At 54.3% G+C, this 12787-nt stretch overlaps 1 protein-coding gene across 9 annotated transcripts in view; it reads left to right on the plus strand.

Annotated features, from left to right (window-relative positions):
* CELF6 (CUGBP Elav-like family member 6) overlaps nt 1-7319 on the plus strand; it is a 57927-nt gene extending 50608 nt beyond the window's left edge. For 3 of the 9 annotated variants that reach the window (XM_044450525.1, XM_044450526.1, XM_044450527.1), the window contains 3 exons: nt 1044-1124; nt 4334-4477; nt 7192-7319. In XM_044450525.1, the coding sequence (XP_044306460.1) occupies nt 1044-1124; nt 4334-4477; nt 7192-7319 (353 nt within the window). Of the gene's footprint in view, nt 1-1038; nt 1125-4333; nt 4478-7191 lie in introns of all 9 variants that reach the window. The other 6 variants (XM_044450531.1, XM_044450528.1, XM_044450529.1 and 3 more) reach the window with 3 other exon arrangements.
* Nucleotides 7320-12787: the final 5468 nt, after the last annotated feature.

The raw sequence follows: 12787 nt of genomic DNA on the forward strand, positions 1-12787 counted from the left end.
TACTCAAGGAAGGCTTTTTCAAAATGGCCCTCTTTTCAGTGGAACTTGACCCCTATATTAGGGTTAGGGTTGTGCACCAGGGTAGGGTTAGGGTTGGGAAAACCAAGTGTCCTGGCATGATTCTGATGGTTGGAGTGTGTTTAGAAGGGGCAGAAAGGATGAGCTGTGCAGAAAAAGCTACTCGTGAAAGGCTTTTTTAGAAGTCACCCCAGCATCGCCCCAGCATCCGAGCATTGGGTAACAGTGCACATGACGGCCATGCAGAGCCTCTGGGCGGAGTAGTGGTGGCAGGCGATGTCGTCACGAGCCACAACTCATTGGCCTTAACTTGTCTGAGCTTTTGCATGGCCAGTCAGTGCGCTGCCAAGGATATATATAATTGCTTGGACTGGCTGTGTTTTGTTTTTTCTAAGCGAAAACCTCTGTTTTCAGGTTTGGTTGCAGTGTTGGCACTTTGCGTTGAATAAGTGGGTTTTGGGATGCAGTTTGGGCCCTCGGTCTCTCAAAGGTTCGCCATCACTGCCTTAGGACAGTGTGCAAAAACGCATCCCTTTTGTACATGTTTCTTATAACTGCATTTTTGTGTATTTTTCTCCTTCGTGTGCACTGTTGTATTCTCAGGTGCACTGTAGGTGAAATACATAGAAATTGCTGCATGTATTTGCATGAGGACTTTGCAAAAAAAAAAAAAAAAGCCATCTGATATAGAAAAGCAATAGCAGGAACTGCTTGGCAAAATTCACAAGCTCTGAAAGCCGGAACAGACGGAGTCCCCTGCCCTCTGGCCCACTTGAGCTTCAGTGACAGCGTCCGCCCCAACGGTCGCGATGCGGGTCCCACGAGGAGATGCGCCCAAGCTCTTGCTCAAGGTGCTTTGTTGCACGACCAGCTCTGGGGGGAGTCCGGGGGACGCTCAGCCCGCCTCTCCTGGGCTGAGCCGGGCTCGCGCCTGGCCCTGCGCCACCGCCCCCATGGCCAGCGGGTTCTGCTTTGCTTGTTCCGGGTGCGGCAGGCCGCCTGACCAGCCTGTTTTTCTGTTCCAGCAGCATATCCAGCCGCCTATGCACCAATCAGCCAGGCCTTCCCCCAGCAAGCGCCCATCATCCCCCAGCAGCAGAGAGAAGGTGAGAGGGAGTGCCAGGCGGGCTGTGGAGGGCGCCTTCCGCGTTGCACAAACCCCGGGAATGCCGAGCGGGCTGCCCAAACCCGCGCCTGGTGTTTCACGCAGCTGGTCTCTTCCGCAAGTGGGGCCGGAGGCACGCAGCCCGTTTCTCCGTGGCTCCGCAGGCACGCAGCGAAGAGGACCGGAATCCCTGCGTGTGCCGCAGCGGCCTCGTTGCCTCGAGCGGGGTGCTGTGCCAGAGGTCTCTGGGGCTGACCCCGCAGCTCTGCCGAGTGGTGCTGTGCGGATGAGGAGCCGGTGGAGAAGGCAGGGAGAGGTCAGGGTTGACTCCCGGGGGGGAGGCCCGGGTGGGTATCGTGGCCAAGGGCCCTCCGAAGCCCGGAGCCAGCAGGGCCCCAGAGGCTCTGGTCCAGGTCGCAGGTGGCCATTCCCTCTGGCGCCGCACAGCCTTTGGGCTCCAGGCACTGCCAGATTTCCTCGCATCTCCTGGAGCCTCCAAACCCCTGATATTTCCCACCTTTGCTGAGGAGGGAGGCAGAGTGTCTCCTTCTGGGAAATCTGGATGGGCGCCGCATGGATTTCTAACGCACCCCTAAGCGAGCTTTTTTCCCTTGGCTTCCTCTTCTAATTCAGAACTCGCATGTGCAAATTTGCACCGACATGGGTGCTGGTTTTGGCAATTACTCTGAGAGCAGAGGCAGCTGCATGATTCCCGAACTGGGGGCTCGGGGCGAGGCGGGTCATGTTGGACTCATGTTTGGGTCCCCCACCTAAAATGGGAGGTTGACCTTCTTTGGAGAAAGGATGAGATAGGAGACAGAGAGACGGGGCCAGAGGTGGGGGAGTGAAAATACGTTAAACTATATTTTTAGACCCCTCCTGGCTACCAAGGAAATGCAAACTGATACGGCAATGGACGTTGGAGGAATGACAACCACCGCAAATGCAGCAGACCTCGAGTGTGTCAGAGTCTGCCTGAATAAAAAGGCCTCACTGACCAGGGCAGGGCAGGACAGGGGAGCCAAGCGGGCCTCCCTTGGCAGAACATGCCCGAGCCTGGGAGCAACCACTGAGAAGGCCCCGTCGCTGAGCCCCACCCAGCAGGCCTCTGTTGGCGCCGGGTCCCAAAGGATCCTGGCATCCTGCATGGAATTCTGTGGCGCTTGCGTGAGGCTTGGAAACCGCCCAGCAGCCTCCTTTCCTTCCTCAGGATGCAGTGTGCAAATTGACACCTACTTGAAGGATGCTGTTGACAACGACTCAGTGGCCAGACGCAAATATTGACTGAGCGGCAGGTGGCTCAGAAGATCAAAAAAGGAGGGAGGGAGGAAGGAAGGAAAGAAAGAAAGAGAGGGCATGTGGGCGGGAGGGAGGCTGGCAGAGACGCAGCAGAGGGAAGAATAGGGGACACGCTGCCGAGGGAACTGGGCGAGCTGTAGGAAGGAAGACGAGAAGCCGGACTGGGAGGCGCGACCGGCGCTGCCGGAGAGCGGAAGGTCCGGATGGTTCAGAGCCACACGGGGCGCGCCGACAGGCAGGGGGCGCAGGAGGCCGCCCGCCGGCAGGTCTTCCTCCCCCGGAGCCGGGCCGGCCTTGCCGCCGTTGTCCTTATGTGGCTGTGTGAGCCGCCGCATGCGTGGCTTCTCCACAGTGGAGCGCGCTGCACAGGGATACCGAGAACGAGGGCTTCTTGGGGAAGGAGAGTGCCCGGGCCCGTGCCGAGAATCCGGCGCCTTCCCTGCATCACCCCCCAATGCACGCCTCCTGGTGCGTGAGGGGAGCCCAGGGCAAGCGGGAGACCGACCGTCTGTGACGGGGCCCCTGCCTGAGTCCGATGCAGCCTCTGGGGCATCGTCCGCACCTCCCCTCCAAGTGACCCACCAGGGAAGGAGAGCAGGTGGTTCCAGGAAAGGGCTCTTTCCAGTGGCAGCGCCCTCTCTCCGGACTAGCCCCCCCCATGCAACCCCGGGGCCCTGTCCCGACCCCAGGGGAGACCTCGCTACTCTCTGCAGCATTTCAAGGGGTGTTTCTGCATTTCGGGCCCCAGCACTTTTCTGTTGCTGCCGGTCGCACCTGCCACAATGCGCTGAAGCGGTCTCTTTCCCCCACTGGTTCTGCTCTGCACTGTGTTTATTTGTCTGAACGCTTGTGTCTTACGCACAGCAGCCAGTCACTTGACAATACAGTAAGTGTGAAGGACAAGCTGCTCAGCAGATTTAGCACTGTGGGCCTGATGGGTCCCCCTTTCTCCCCCATATTACCGTGCTGATGGTTTCACATTGCAGTTGAACGTCAGAGACCCAGCGTGGACACTAGCACTGAGGTGAAGCTGTATTAGAAAGTGGAGCTGTACCGGAACGTGGGAATCCGGCCCATTGGGTCCAACGGGATTCCTGCCTGCTTTTGATGCCATGTTCGGAAGCAGGCCGAGTCAGGCTCCTTTTGCAGAGTCGCATCTCCAAGGCAGACCACGATTCTGTGTTATTTTCAGGCTGCCATGACATTTGCACAAATACGAAATTTGGTTCTAGCAAGATGTTTGCAAATTGGGATTTGTGCAAATCAGCCTATTCTGAGTGATCATGCCAGGATCGCACAAGTTTCAGATCCGTATGCTTGCACATGTCGTTAGCCATTTAAAGCTGACCATCTCAGAGATGTAATTCCACCACAGCAGCTCAGCACTCGCTCAGGCCAGCAAACCATAATCCAGTCCAGATCAAGAAAATATGTTGCATTTCCATCCTGTCAGACTCTTTGCACATGCCTACTAGAAAATTATTGATTTAATAAGGATTTTCTATGCATGTCACTCCGAGGTTGTTTGGACATCCTGAGCCATAAAGAAGCAACTGTCCATTTGGGATTGGATTGAACCGGAGTGATTCTGACTTTCAGTCTCTGATTTTATGTAATATTGCTTCTATGCTTAGTTAGATACTGGCTCAAGATGTGTAACAATTCACTTCGGCATGCAAGAATTAGTTCCGTATTCTTGCAAGTGAACAGGATATTTAAAAAGTTAGAAAGATGGTTGCAAACAACGTTTTCCCACACGAAAAACCGTGAACCGCTGTTTACGTAGGCGTGCCGACTGCCGTAAAAGCTCAGCTGCGCTGCACGGTGGGCAAGTCGCCCGGCGTGTCAGCGCAGCCTCTGCTGATGCAGCCCGTCTTCTCCTTCTTGTGTCCACCTGTCTTGTTCCCTCAGGCCCCGAAGGCTGTAACCTCTTCATCTATCACCTGCCCCAGGAGTTTGGGGATGCGGAGCTCATGCAGATGTTCCTGCCGTTTGGCAACGTCATCTCTGCCAAAGTCTTTGTTGACCGTGCCACCAACCAAAGTAAATGCTTTGGTAAGTACTGGCGTCAAGAGCCTTTCAGCGGGAGTGTCTGAGCACCGCCCTTCCGCTTGCAAAACCTGCAGACGCGCTCCGGCGCAACCTTCAGTGGGAGAGTGAGCGGGGGGATGCATCCTCCAAAAAGTCTGCACATTTTCAAGTGTATTTGTGTTTGAAAAGAACTTCCATTCTGCCAGGAAAAAAATCAAATGTGTGCATTTTTCAAAAATTCACCATTTCACGCCTTAGCTTTTGGGGAGTTGTGCCACGTTCGAAAGGGCCGCACAGGCTCCACACGCAGCGACACTCGTTCCGTGCTGTTTTCCGGCCACCCAGAGAGAGAGTCCGTGCACAGGCCGATCCAGAAGAGCATCAGGCTGTTGTTTGGAGAGACGGTGAGCTCGGGCGTTGCTGGTTCGCCTCTCTCGGTGGCTCTCTGAAGTGGCATTTGCACAGCGAACGAGAAAGGTGCATGGATGCGTAGTGGACCATGCCAGGCAGTCCATCCTTCGAGCACGAACAAGAAATCTGCGTAGTCCAGCCAGCAGAGGGAGAGCAAAGGGAAAACGGCGATGGTTCAGTAGTCGAGACGCCGCGACGCTGGTGGACAGTCCAAGAAGACCAGAAGGGGGTTCTGTGTGGTCCAGAAGAGCCAGAAACGAGGATCTGAGTCAAGTCCCAGGCATGCATCAAGTTTCCACATGCTTGTGGATAAGAAGCCATGATTTAAAGGAAGGAGAGAGAGAAATAAAATCAGGCATGAAAGCTAACGAACGCTGGGTAATCACAGCTCTTCTGAAATAGCACTGCTACAGAAGGGAGGCAAGTCTTGGACTTTTACTGGAATTGTGGATTTTAAGTTTTGTTTTTTTTAATCTTGGTGAAGAAAGATATTTGCAGCATGGACAAAATAGATTGCAAACACGCCGCGTTTGAGGGAGGAGGAAATGCATCCTCTGTTGTGGGAGAGAAGTCGTCACCCCAGTGAAGGTGGGGTGCTTCTGAACCAACTTGAGAGGGTGTCGGCTGCATGTTGAAATTGCACAAAGGGCGAGCCGAACCCCAAATGGGAATCGGATTAGCATTTCTTAATCCAGATCTCAGCAGGGGGCGTCTCAGATCTCCAGCAGGAAACAAAGGATGTGGAATTGATGGGAGCCCATGCAAATGGAAGCTGATTCTTCCGCCTGTCACTGAGCAGTGTCTTAGGCCTGGAGGAACAGCTAGTCAGATCGGTTTCCCGAGCCTAAATGTGTACAGAACATTCCACGAAATATAAATCAAACATAATCGTAAGCCTGGTGCATCATTTTTCTACGACGTTTGCCATTCCCCCTAGAAGCAGCCCCAGATGTATCATAAATGTCACCAAATGGTGTGATCACAGCAGATAGATTGTAAGGCACAACGGTATTGCGAGAAGGGAGAACTCCTTGCGGAAGACGGAATATATCATCCGGCTCGCCCTCGGCAGGATGGCCGGCCTACGCACAGCGCCGGCAGCTTAGCGCTTTCGCCGGGGCGGCGGCAGCATAAGGACGAGCCAAATTCGCAGGCAGGAGAGGGGGGGCATTTAAAGGGCTGGCCTTATCTTGAGTGGGGCCCCGATGCCTGCAGACCCCGGTCCAGGTCAAAGGAGGGTTCAGTAGGAAATGATGGCCAGGGGAGCATGAGCTTAGTGGTTCCCTTTGCTCCCAATTCAACTTGGGAGGCAGCGGAGTAAGAGCCCCAACCTACAACCCGTTCTCCACGGCAAGAACAACATGGTGAAGAAAATGTGACGACATTTCCTGCCTCTAGGAAGCTCTGCCGTCACCCTTCTCCGTCTTGGAACGGAACGGGGTGTGGAGCAGGGGAAAGACTGGAGGGGCTGCTGGATGAGGCCCACGTCTGACCCACTTTTAAAGATTTCCTCAAGAATACTTTCAAAACATGAGGTGTTTGAGCCTGGTCAGGGGCAGCTGGAAGGACTGCTGGTCTTGCGGGGTGGTCTGCATTTTCTGCTGTCCCCTGTCTTGCAGTCTGTGGGGCAGGATCTTCCTCCAGGGTCTGCGAGGGTTCGAGGGTTGTCCTGCCAGGAAGGTGTTGGGGCACCTGGCTTCCGATCCTGGCGGCCACATGCTTGCGGACTCTTGCGTCTAAGAAGTCGGGCGTTCTAAAGCGCATTAAACTCCGAACGATGAGGGAACCTTCTTCATTAGAGGAGGAAAGCTATTAATCCACAATACAATGGAAGCCAAATTGCTCAATGTCGGCTTTGTTTTGGTTTTCACCAGTGAGACAAATTGTGAGCCAAAAATTGCCGGAATCAGTGTAGACAATGGGAAGAGGGCAAAGGTTAGGATAGGCAAAGATCTGTTCAAAGAATATTGGACTCCCTTAAATGATTGGAATCCAGCAGGTCATGATGAATTTACACTCTGGGATGCTGAGCGCCTCTCTGACCTGCTCAGTAATCATTCTGGAGAAATCGGCCGTGACAGGTGAGGTTCCAGTGGACTGGAGAGAGGCCAGCGCAACAGCCGAGAGCAGGAATCAATGGGCCCGTTAGCTTAAGTTCTGTCCCAGGAAAGTAGCCAAGGCCAATCCCAAAATGAATCGTTGACAAGCGCTGAAAGGGAAGCTTTTGTCGGAGGCGGCTACGCAGCAGAGGAATTGCTGTGCAAGCACGGGGTGCTTTTCACATGCTCTCTTCTCCCCTCCCTTTTCTGTCCCTTCTTCCCAAACAGGTTTTGTCAGTTTTGACAATCCAACCAGCGCTCAGGCGGCCATTCAGGCCATGAACGGCTTCCAGATCGGCATGAAGAGGCTAAAGGTCCAACTAAAGCGGCCAAAGGATGCAAACAGACCCTACTGAGTCCCTGTTCGCCCTGGCCCTGAGAACAGGTAGGACAAGGCGGCCCCCCCTGCTGCCGATGGGCGAGGCTGCCAAAGCGTCTGTCCTTGCACTTAAATGTCTCTCTTACTATTTCGCCGAATAACTAGTGCTTTGCAGGTGGGTTACAAGTAGTTAAAGCACTGAAATGCTGTGCAAAACTTAATAATAGAAATGCAATGCAAATGTTTTAAAGATTAAAATGCAATGCAGAAGAAGAATAAGCGCAGGAATGGATAAAACTGCCATAACGATCTAGAAGTAGGTCTTTCCAATGCCTTGGAAAAAAGGAAGGTCTTTGGCTGGGGTTGAAACAAGGCCTCAGGCACCAGAGCCTCCTGGGGAGGCTGCTTCCTTGAGGGGGCGCCACCACTGTCAAGACCCTTCCTCTCTCACCCAGCTGCCCCCGTAGCCTCCTTTGGTGGGGGCCCTTGGAGGACCTATGGGTCCAGCGGGTACCGTGGGAAGGGTCCCTGTGGCCGTTTCCTGCTATTTCGTTCCTGAGGCAGAGGCAGGGGCCACCCTCGGGCTTTTGCCACAAATCCGGCTTCCAAACGGAGGTGCGGAGCATCAGCAAAGGTGTGTCCAGTTCAGGTCAGTGAGGTCACCACACTTTGAGCCAAACTGTATCTTTTACAATGGCCTTCCCCAACCTGGCGGCCTTCAGAGGCATTTGGACCACAACTCCCAGAATTCCCCCCCAGCAGGGCCATGGACTGGGCGTGCTGGGTGTTGCAGTCCGAACGTGTCTGGAAGGCACAAGGCTGGGGAAGGCCGCTTTACAGGGAAGGCAATGGAAGGGACAATAAAATTGAACCTTGCCATATGGGCAGTGGACCTCTCTGGCTAAGCATTGCTATGCGAGTAAATAATCCCAGCATGGCAGCTCTAAAAATGCACCCCGAGAGGTTTTGCTACATGAAGAGTGACCCGAAGAAAGGGAACGCTGTCCAACGCGTCGAGATCAAGGGACCGTTGCTTAGCTCCCCGACCTGTTGACTTTCAAGTGCTCAAGCGCAACCCTCTTTCCCCGCATTTGCCTCCCTTCGGAGCGGTGGGGGGCCAGCGTTAAATCCAGACTCTGCCTTCCTTAAGTGGAGTGGCGACTCTCCTGGAAGGCCCCTCCATCTGATTTTTGGGAATCCCGCTCTCAAAAGACCCCCCACTCCCCTCCTTCACCGGGGTCTCTTGGCTCCCTCTGAATCCTTTGAGGAAGCTGGAGGGACCGACCTGAGGAAGAGCAGGGGAGGAAGCCCCCTTTCACCAATTGAGCTGGCCCAGCTTAAATCGCGATCCACCCCACTCGCTTTCGGGTGTTGGTCGTGCGTGCTCTGTGTGAGCGCAAGCGTGTTTAGGTAGAGAACACACATAGGATAGACAAAATCTAAATGCGGTCTGTTGGGTCCCCCCAAAGGCCTGCCTGTTCCATGGTGGTCAGCCAAATACCTGCGGGAAGCAAAAGCACTGTGAGGATAGCAGCCTCCACATTGTTTCCAGCAACTTTTCAGAGAAATACGGGAATTCATGTATGGCCTTCTCCTCCGTGAATATGCCCAATCCTATAAAACCGCCCAGATGGGTGGGGTGGCCATCGCGAAGCTCGTTGCGTGGAGTCCTGGAGCTTGGCGATGCTCAGCGGAAAGGTCCTTCCCTGTGGCTCTCCCGCATCGCCCAACATTCATGGGCTCACTTTGATTTCCAGTTTTACAAGAAAGGGAAGCAGGACACTTACCCTCTGTTCCGATCCAAATTAAGTTTCACATATACAAAAACTTATCTCAGGACATAAAGTAATACCTTAATACAATGCCACCCAAAAGAATTGTTATCGTGGCATTTAGCTCCATAAGCATAGAAGCATAGAAACAGCGCGCGTCGGAAGGGGCCTCCCGGGCCATCTAGTCTGACCCCCGGCTCCAGCCGGCTCCGCTCACGGCATGCCGTAAAAATAGGCCTATCGGTTTATTGGAAGCATCACACTGAATCAGGGAATCGGGGGACCAGTTTGCCCACTAAAGGAAATTTGAGTTGGATGTTCTGCCAGCGCTGGGAGTGGAGGGCCTGGAAGGCCTGCCTGCTTTGCCTTCCTTTCACGCCGGCTCTGCAGAGGAGGAGTGAGCAGAGCGCATGGGCCTGAGCAAGTGCCACGAAGTGTTGCTGCCCCCGTCCTCGTGGGCCGCGGGAGAGGACATGTCGCTGGCCCTCACCGCGCTTGGCCAGCAGGGTCGGCCGAGGTGCCCATGGGCACACCTGGGCGCCGTGCGTCTTACGAGCCTCAGGTGCCCAGAGGCACCTGAGATGTGGAGGAGCATCCCCAGGGCAAGATGAGCTGCTCTGATGCTGCCCACCTGAGCTTTCGCCAGGCCTCCTCCTGCCAGGTTGGGTCAGGTGGGTCCAAAACAAGCCAACTTGTGGGTGACACCTGTTGCTACTTGAGGCGAGGTCTTCTTGGCCTGGTTTTCTGTCTGTGTTGGACATTCTTAAGCCGTACGGAAACGTGCAGGGCAAATGTTCAGCATGTGGAATGCAGTCCTGCCCGTTGGACTTGCTGAGAAACAGCATGTGAGTCAGTATGTGGAAGGAAGCAGGTGGAACACGGGGACGGATCCCATGTTCACGGTTGTGTTGTGGCCAAGGAGACGGTCCAGTGCAAACAAGCCAACGGGGTCGTTACTCGCTGTTGGCCATGAAAGATCTGCACTGACAGCAAGACAATTTTTCGGAGAAATACTAATTCGACTCAACTCAGCACTGCTAATTACTAATCCACACAGCCAGGGAAACCACATGGTACAGACTTCGCGAGACTGTACCACTTCTGAAGCCAGATGAGTTACCGTATGATTACTTCATATATAATATATATAATATCCTTTTTATACAGGGGGCATACATTTTTAACATGGGGTGCTTACCCAACCTGCGCTGTAAAGTGGTATAGTCCTGCATGATTATTCTAAATGTGTATTTGATTATATTGACTCTCTGTTCAATTCTGGGTTCCACTGTTGGAAAAGATTCAGAGAAGAATGAGGATCATTTAAAAAAAAAATAGCATAAAAATGAGAAGGATAACTTTTGCCCTGTAAATTTGCCTCGATCCAATGAGACCATCCAAGGTTAGAGTTAGAGAAACAGAACCAGAAAACCAAAGCAAAGCATGGCATGTAGGTGGGGATTCTATAGATGTGAATAAAGAAATGATTATGGAAATTTAAGTAGAAGTGCACCGCATCGCACTGTAGTTCAGGTGCCGTGTGTTACTGCTGTCCAGGGGCTCACTTGGTGGTGGGTTTGTTCAAGGCCTCTGGTGGCCTCCATTCTTGCTGTCCTTCGTCTTTAAATTGGGCTTGGAGAACTCTTCCCGCAAGGGCTGCCTTCAAATAGAGGAATGCTCTCTGCATAGCAGGGCACATGGCTGCTTATTATGAGCTTCTCTTCAGTCATAAATATAAGAGGGCTTACAAAATAATCCTAGCAATACAATTAAATCCATCAAAGATAAAATTGAGCCGGAAGCTTTAAAAAGAAGGACTGTGCATCTAAGGGGCAAATGAAAGCAGTTGCACCTGGTACGGAAGGAAAAATTGAGATAGCACCAAGCAAGTCTTCCGTGAGTGAAAGCTTCGTAAGCAGGGCCAACACACAAAGGACCCTGCCTCAGATCACCACTTGCCTTCGTTCAGAGCCACGGAGCCACTCTGAACGGTCAAAAAGATGAAAGTAGGGAAAGGTGGAGCTTTAGGTTCCCTGGTTCCAAGCCATCAAGGGCTTTGTCTAGTAAGAGATGCTCCAGAACAGGCCAAGAACCAGTGCAGCTATTTAGAAATTGGCGCCCGATGCTTCATGAGCCTGGGCTGTGAACCGTGCAACCCGGCTGCTCTCTTGCGGTCGCTGCAGCTCCCACGTCATCCTTGCTGGCAGCCCAAACTGATGCCTGGAACGGTCCGCCCAGAGCTGGGGTCGAGGGTGGACATGGCGGAGGAGCACCGACAAGACGGGCCCCTCCGTGTCACGCCCCCAGCCGGCTTCTCCCCTCTGCCCCTCGGCGGGGCCCCAGCCGCAGGGGTGGCGGTGAGGAAGAGTGGGAGATGCAGGCTCCCCGGTGCTCGCCTGCCGAGGGGGCGAGGGGTGGCGGGGATGAGGGGGCAGGAGGAGCGAGGCCAGTGGCGAGGCGGTCCGGTCGCTCGGGGAGGAAGCCAGGCCCGGGGACCTTCCGAAGCCCAGATCCCGTTACTCCCTCGGAAGGGGCGTGCGTGTGGTGGAAGGGGGCTGCCTGGCCTGCTAGAGGGACCGGGAAAGCAGAGACGACGCACCTGGGAACGCCCTCAAACCAATTCATCTTTTGTTTGTTTATATTTTGTTTCCTCCGACTCACCTACCACTGTGTCTCTAACCAGGCCAGGCCAATCATTGCTCCAGGGACGACCCCACAGTGGCCTAGCAAGCCTCTGGCTGTTATGGGAGGCCCAAACAAAGGCCCTCCCTCCCAAATTACCCGAAACTGTAAGTGACTTCACTCATGTTGTCATCGCTCCTCCGATGACGCCATGTGGCCGGTTGTAACCTTGTTGCATGACCTTGACGTTGATCTCTCTATATCTCTGCTTTATTTTTATGGGTTCTTCCCCCCCCCCCCACCCACCCCCTTCCTCCTCTCTTGGAAGTCGTGCAGTGACATATCTGCCCATAAGTGGATAGTTTTTGGAGTGCTGATTGGTCAGTCCTTACTAGTTGTGAGTTTCTCAAGTCCATTAACCCCACTCTGTCCTCCTCTGTGTCATCTTCTCTTCCCGCTCTCTCTTTTGTGGTGTGGTGACGATGATGATGGTGTGTGTGCCTTCTATATTCACTGTGCGATCTCGAGGGCTGGAAAAGACGGGGCGGGCCGGTTGCAGGACCCCGGGTCGCTCGCGGCACGGGAGCTGCGGCCACCCCCTCGCTTGGGTTCTGGCTCATCCATCACTGCCCACGCTGAAGGGGACGCAGCGGGATCTCAAGCACTCGGGGGTCCGGCGCCAGCGGACCGGCCCCACACACTGCTTGGCTTAGGCTAGCAGCAGAGCCCATGTTCTGCACGGAGAGGCCCCCAAGCCCGGTCCGAGGGGTCTCGGGAAGACTTCGGTCTCAGACCTCGGAGGGCAAGCGTAGCCAGCGCTGCCGGGATGCGCGTCTGAGTCTGAAGGAAGGAGGAGGTGGCTTGGTAGGGGCCACTTCCTGCGTTCTGGCCTGCAGACCGGTCGAAGCAGCCTGAAATTTGGGAGACCTGAGGCCAAACGGAGCGCTGGAAGTGGGGCGTGCCAGGCACCCTCTCTCGGCGGGGTGAGCACAACCCCGGACCAGGGCTGGCGAGTTTGGCCCTTTCACGCTGGATTCGCATTGCAAAAGCGACTTGGGGTCAGATGGAGGTTATTTCTGGTTTTCTGTGAAGCCCCCTGCTCAGAGATAAG

The sequence above is a fragment of the Varanus komodoensis genome, unplaced genomic scaffold (genome assembly GCF_004798865.1).
Source record: "Varanus komodoensis strain SLA01 unplaced genomic scaffold, ASM479886v1 scaffold67, whole genome shotgun sequence".
Lineage (NCBI taxonomy): Eukaryota > Metazoa > Chordata > Lepidosauria > Squamata > Varanidae > Varanus > Varanus komodoensis.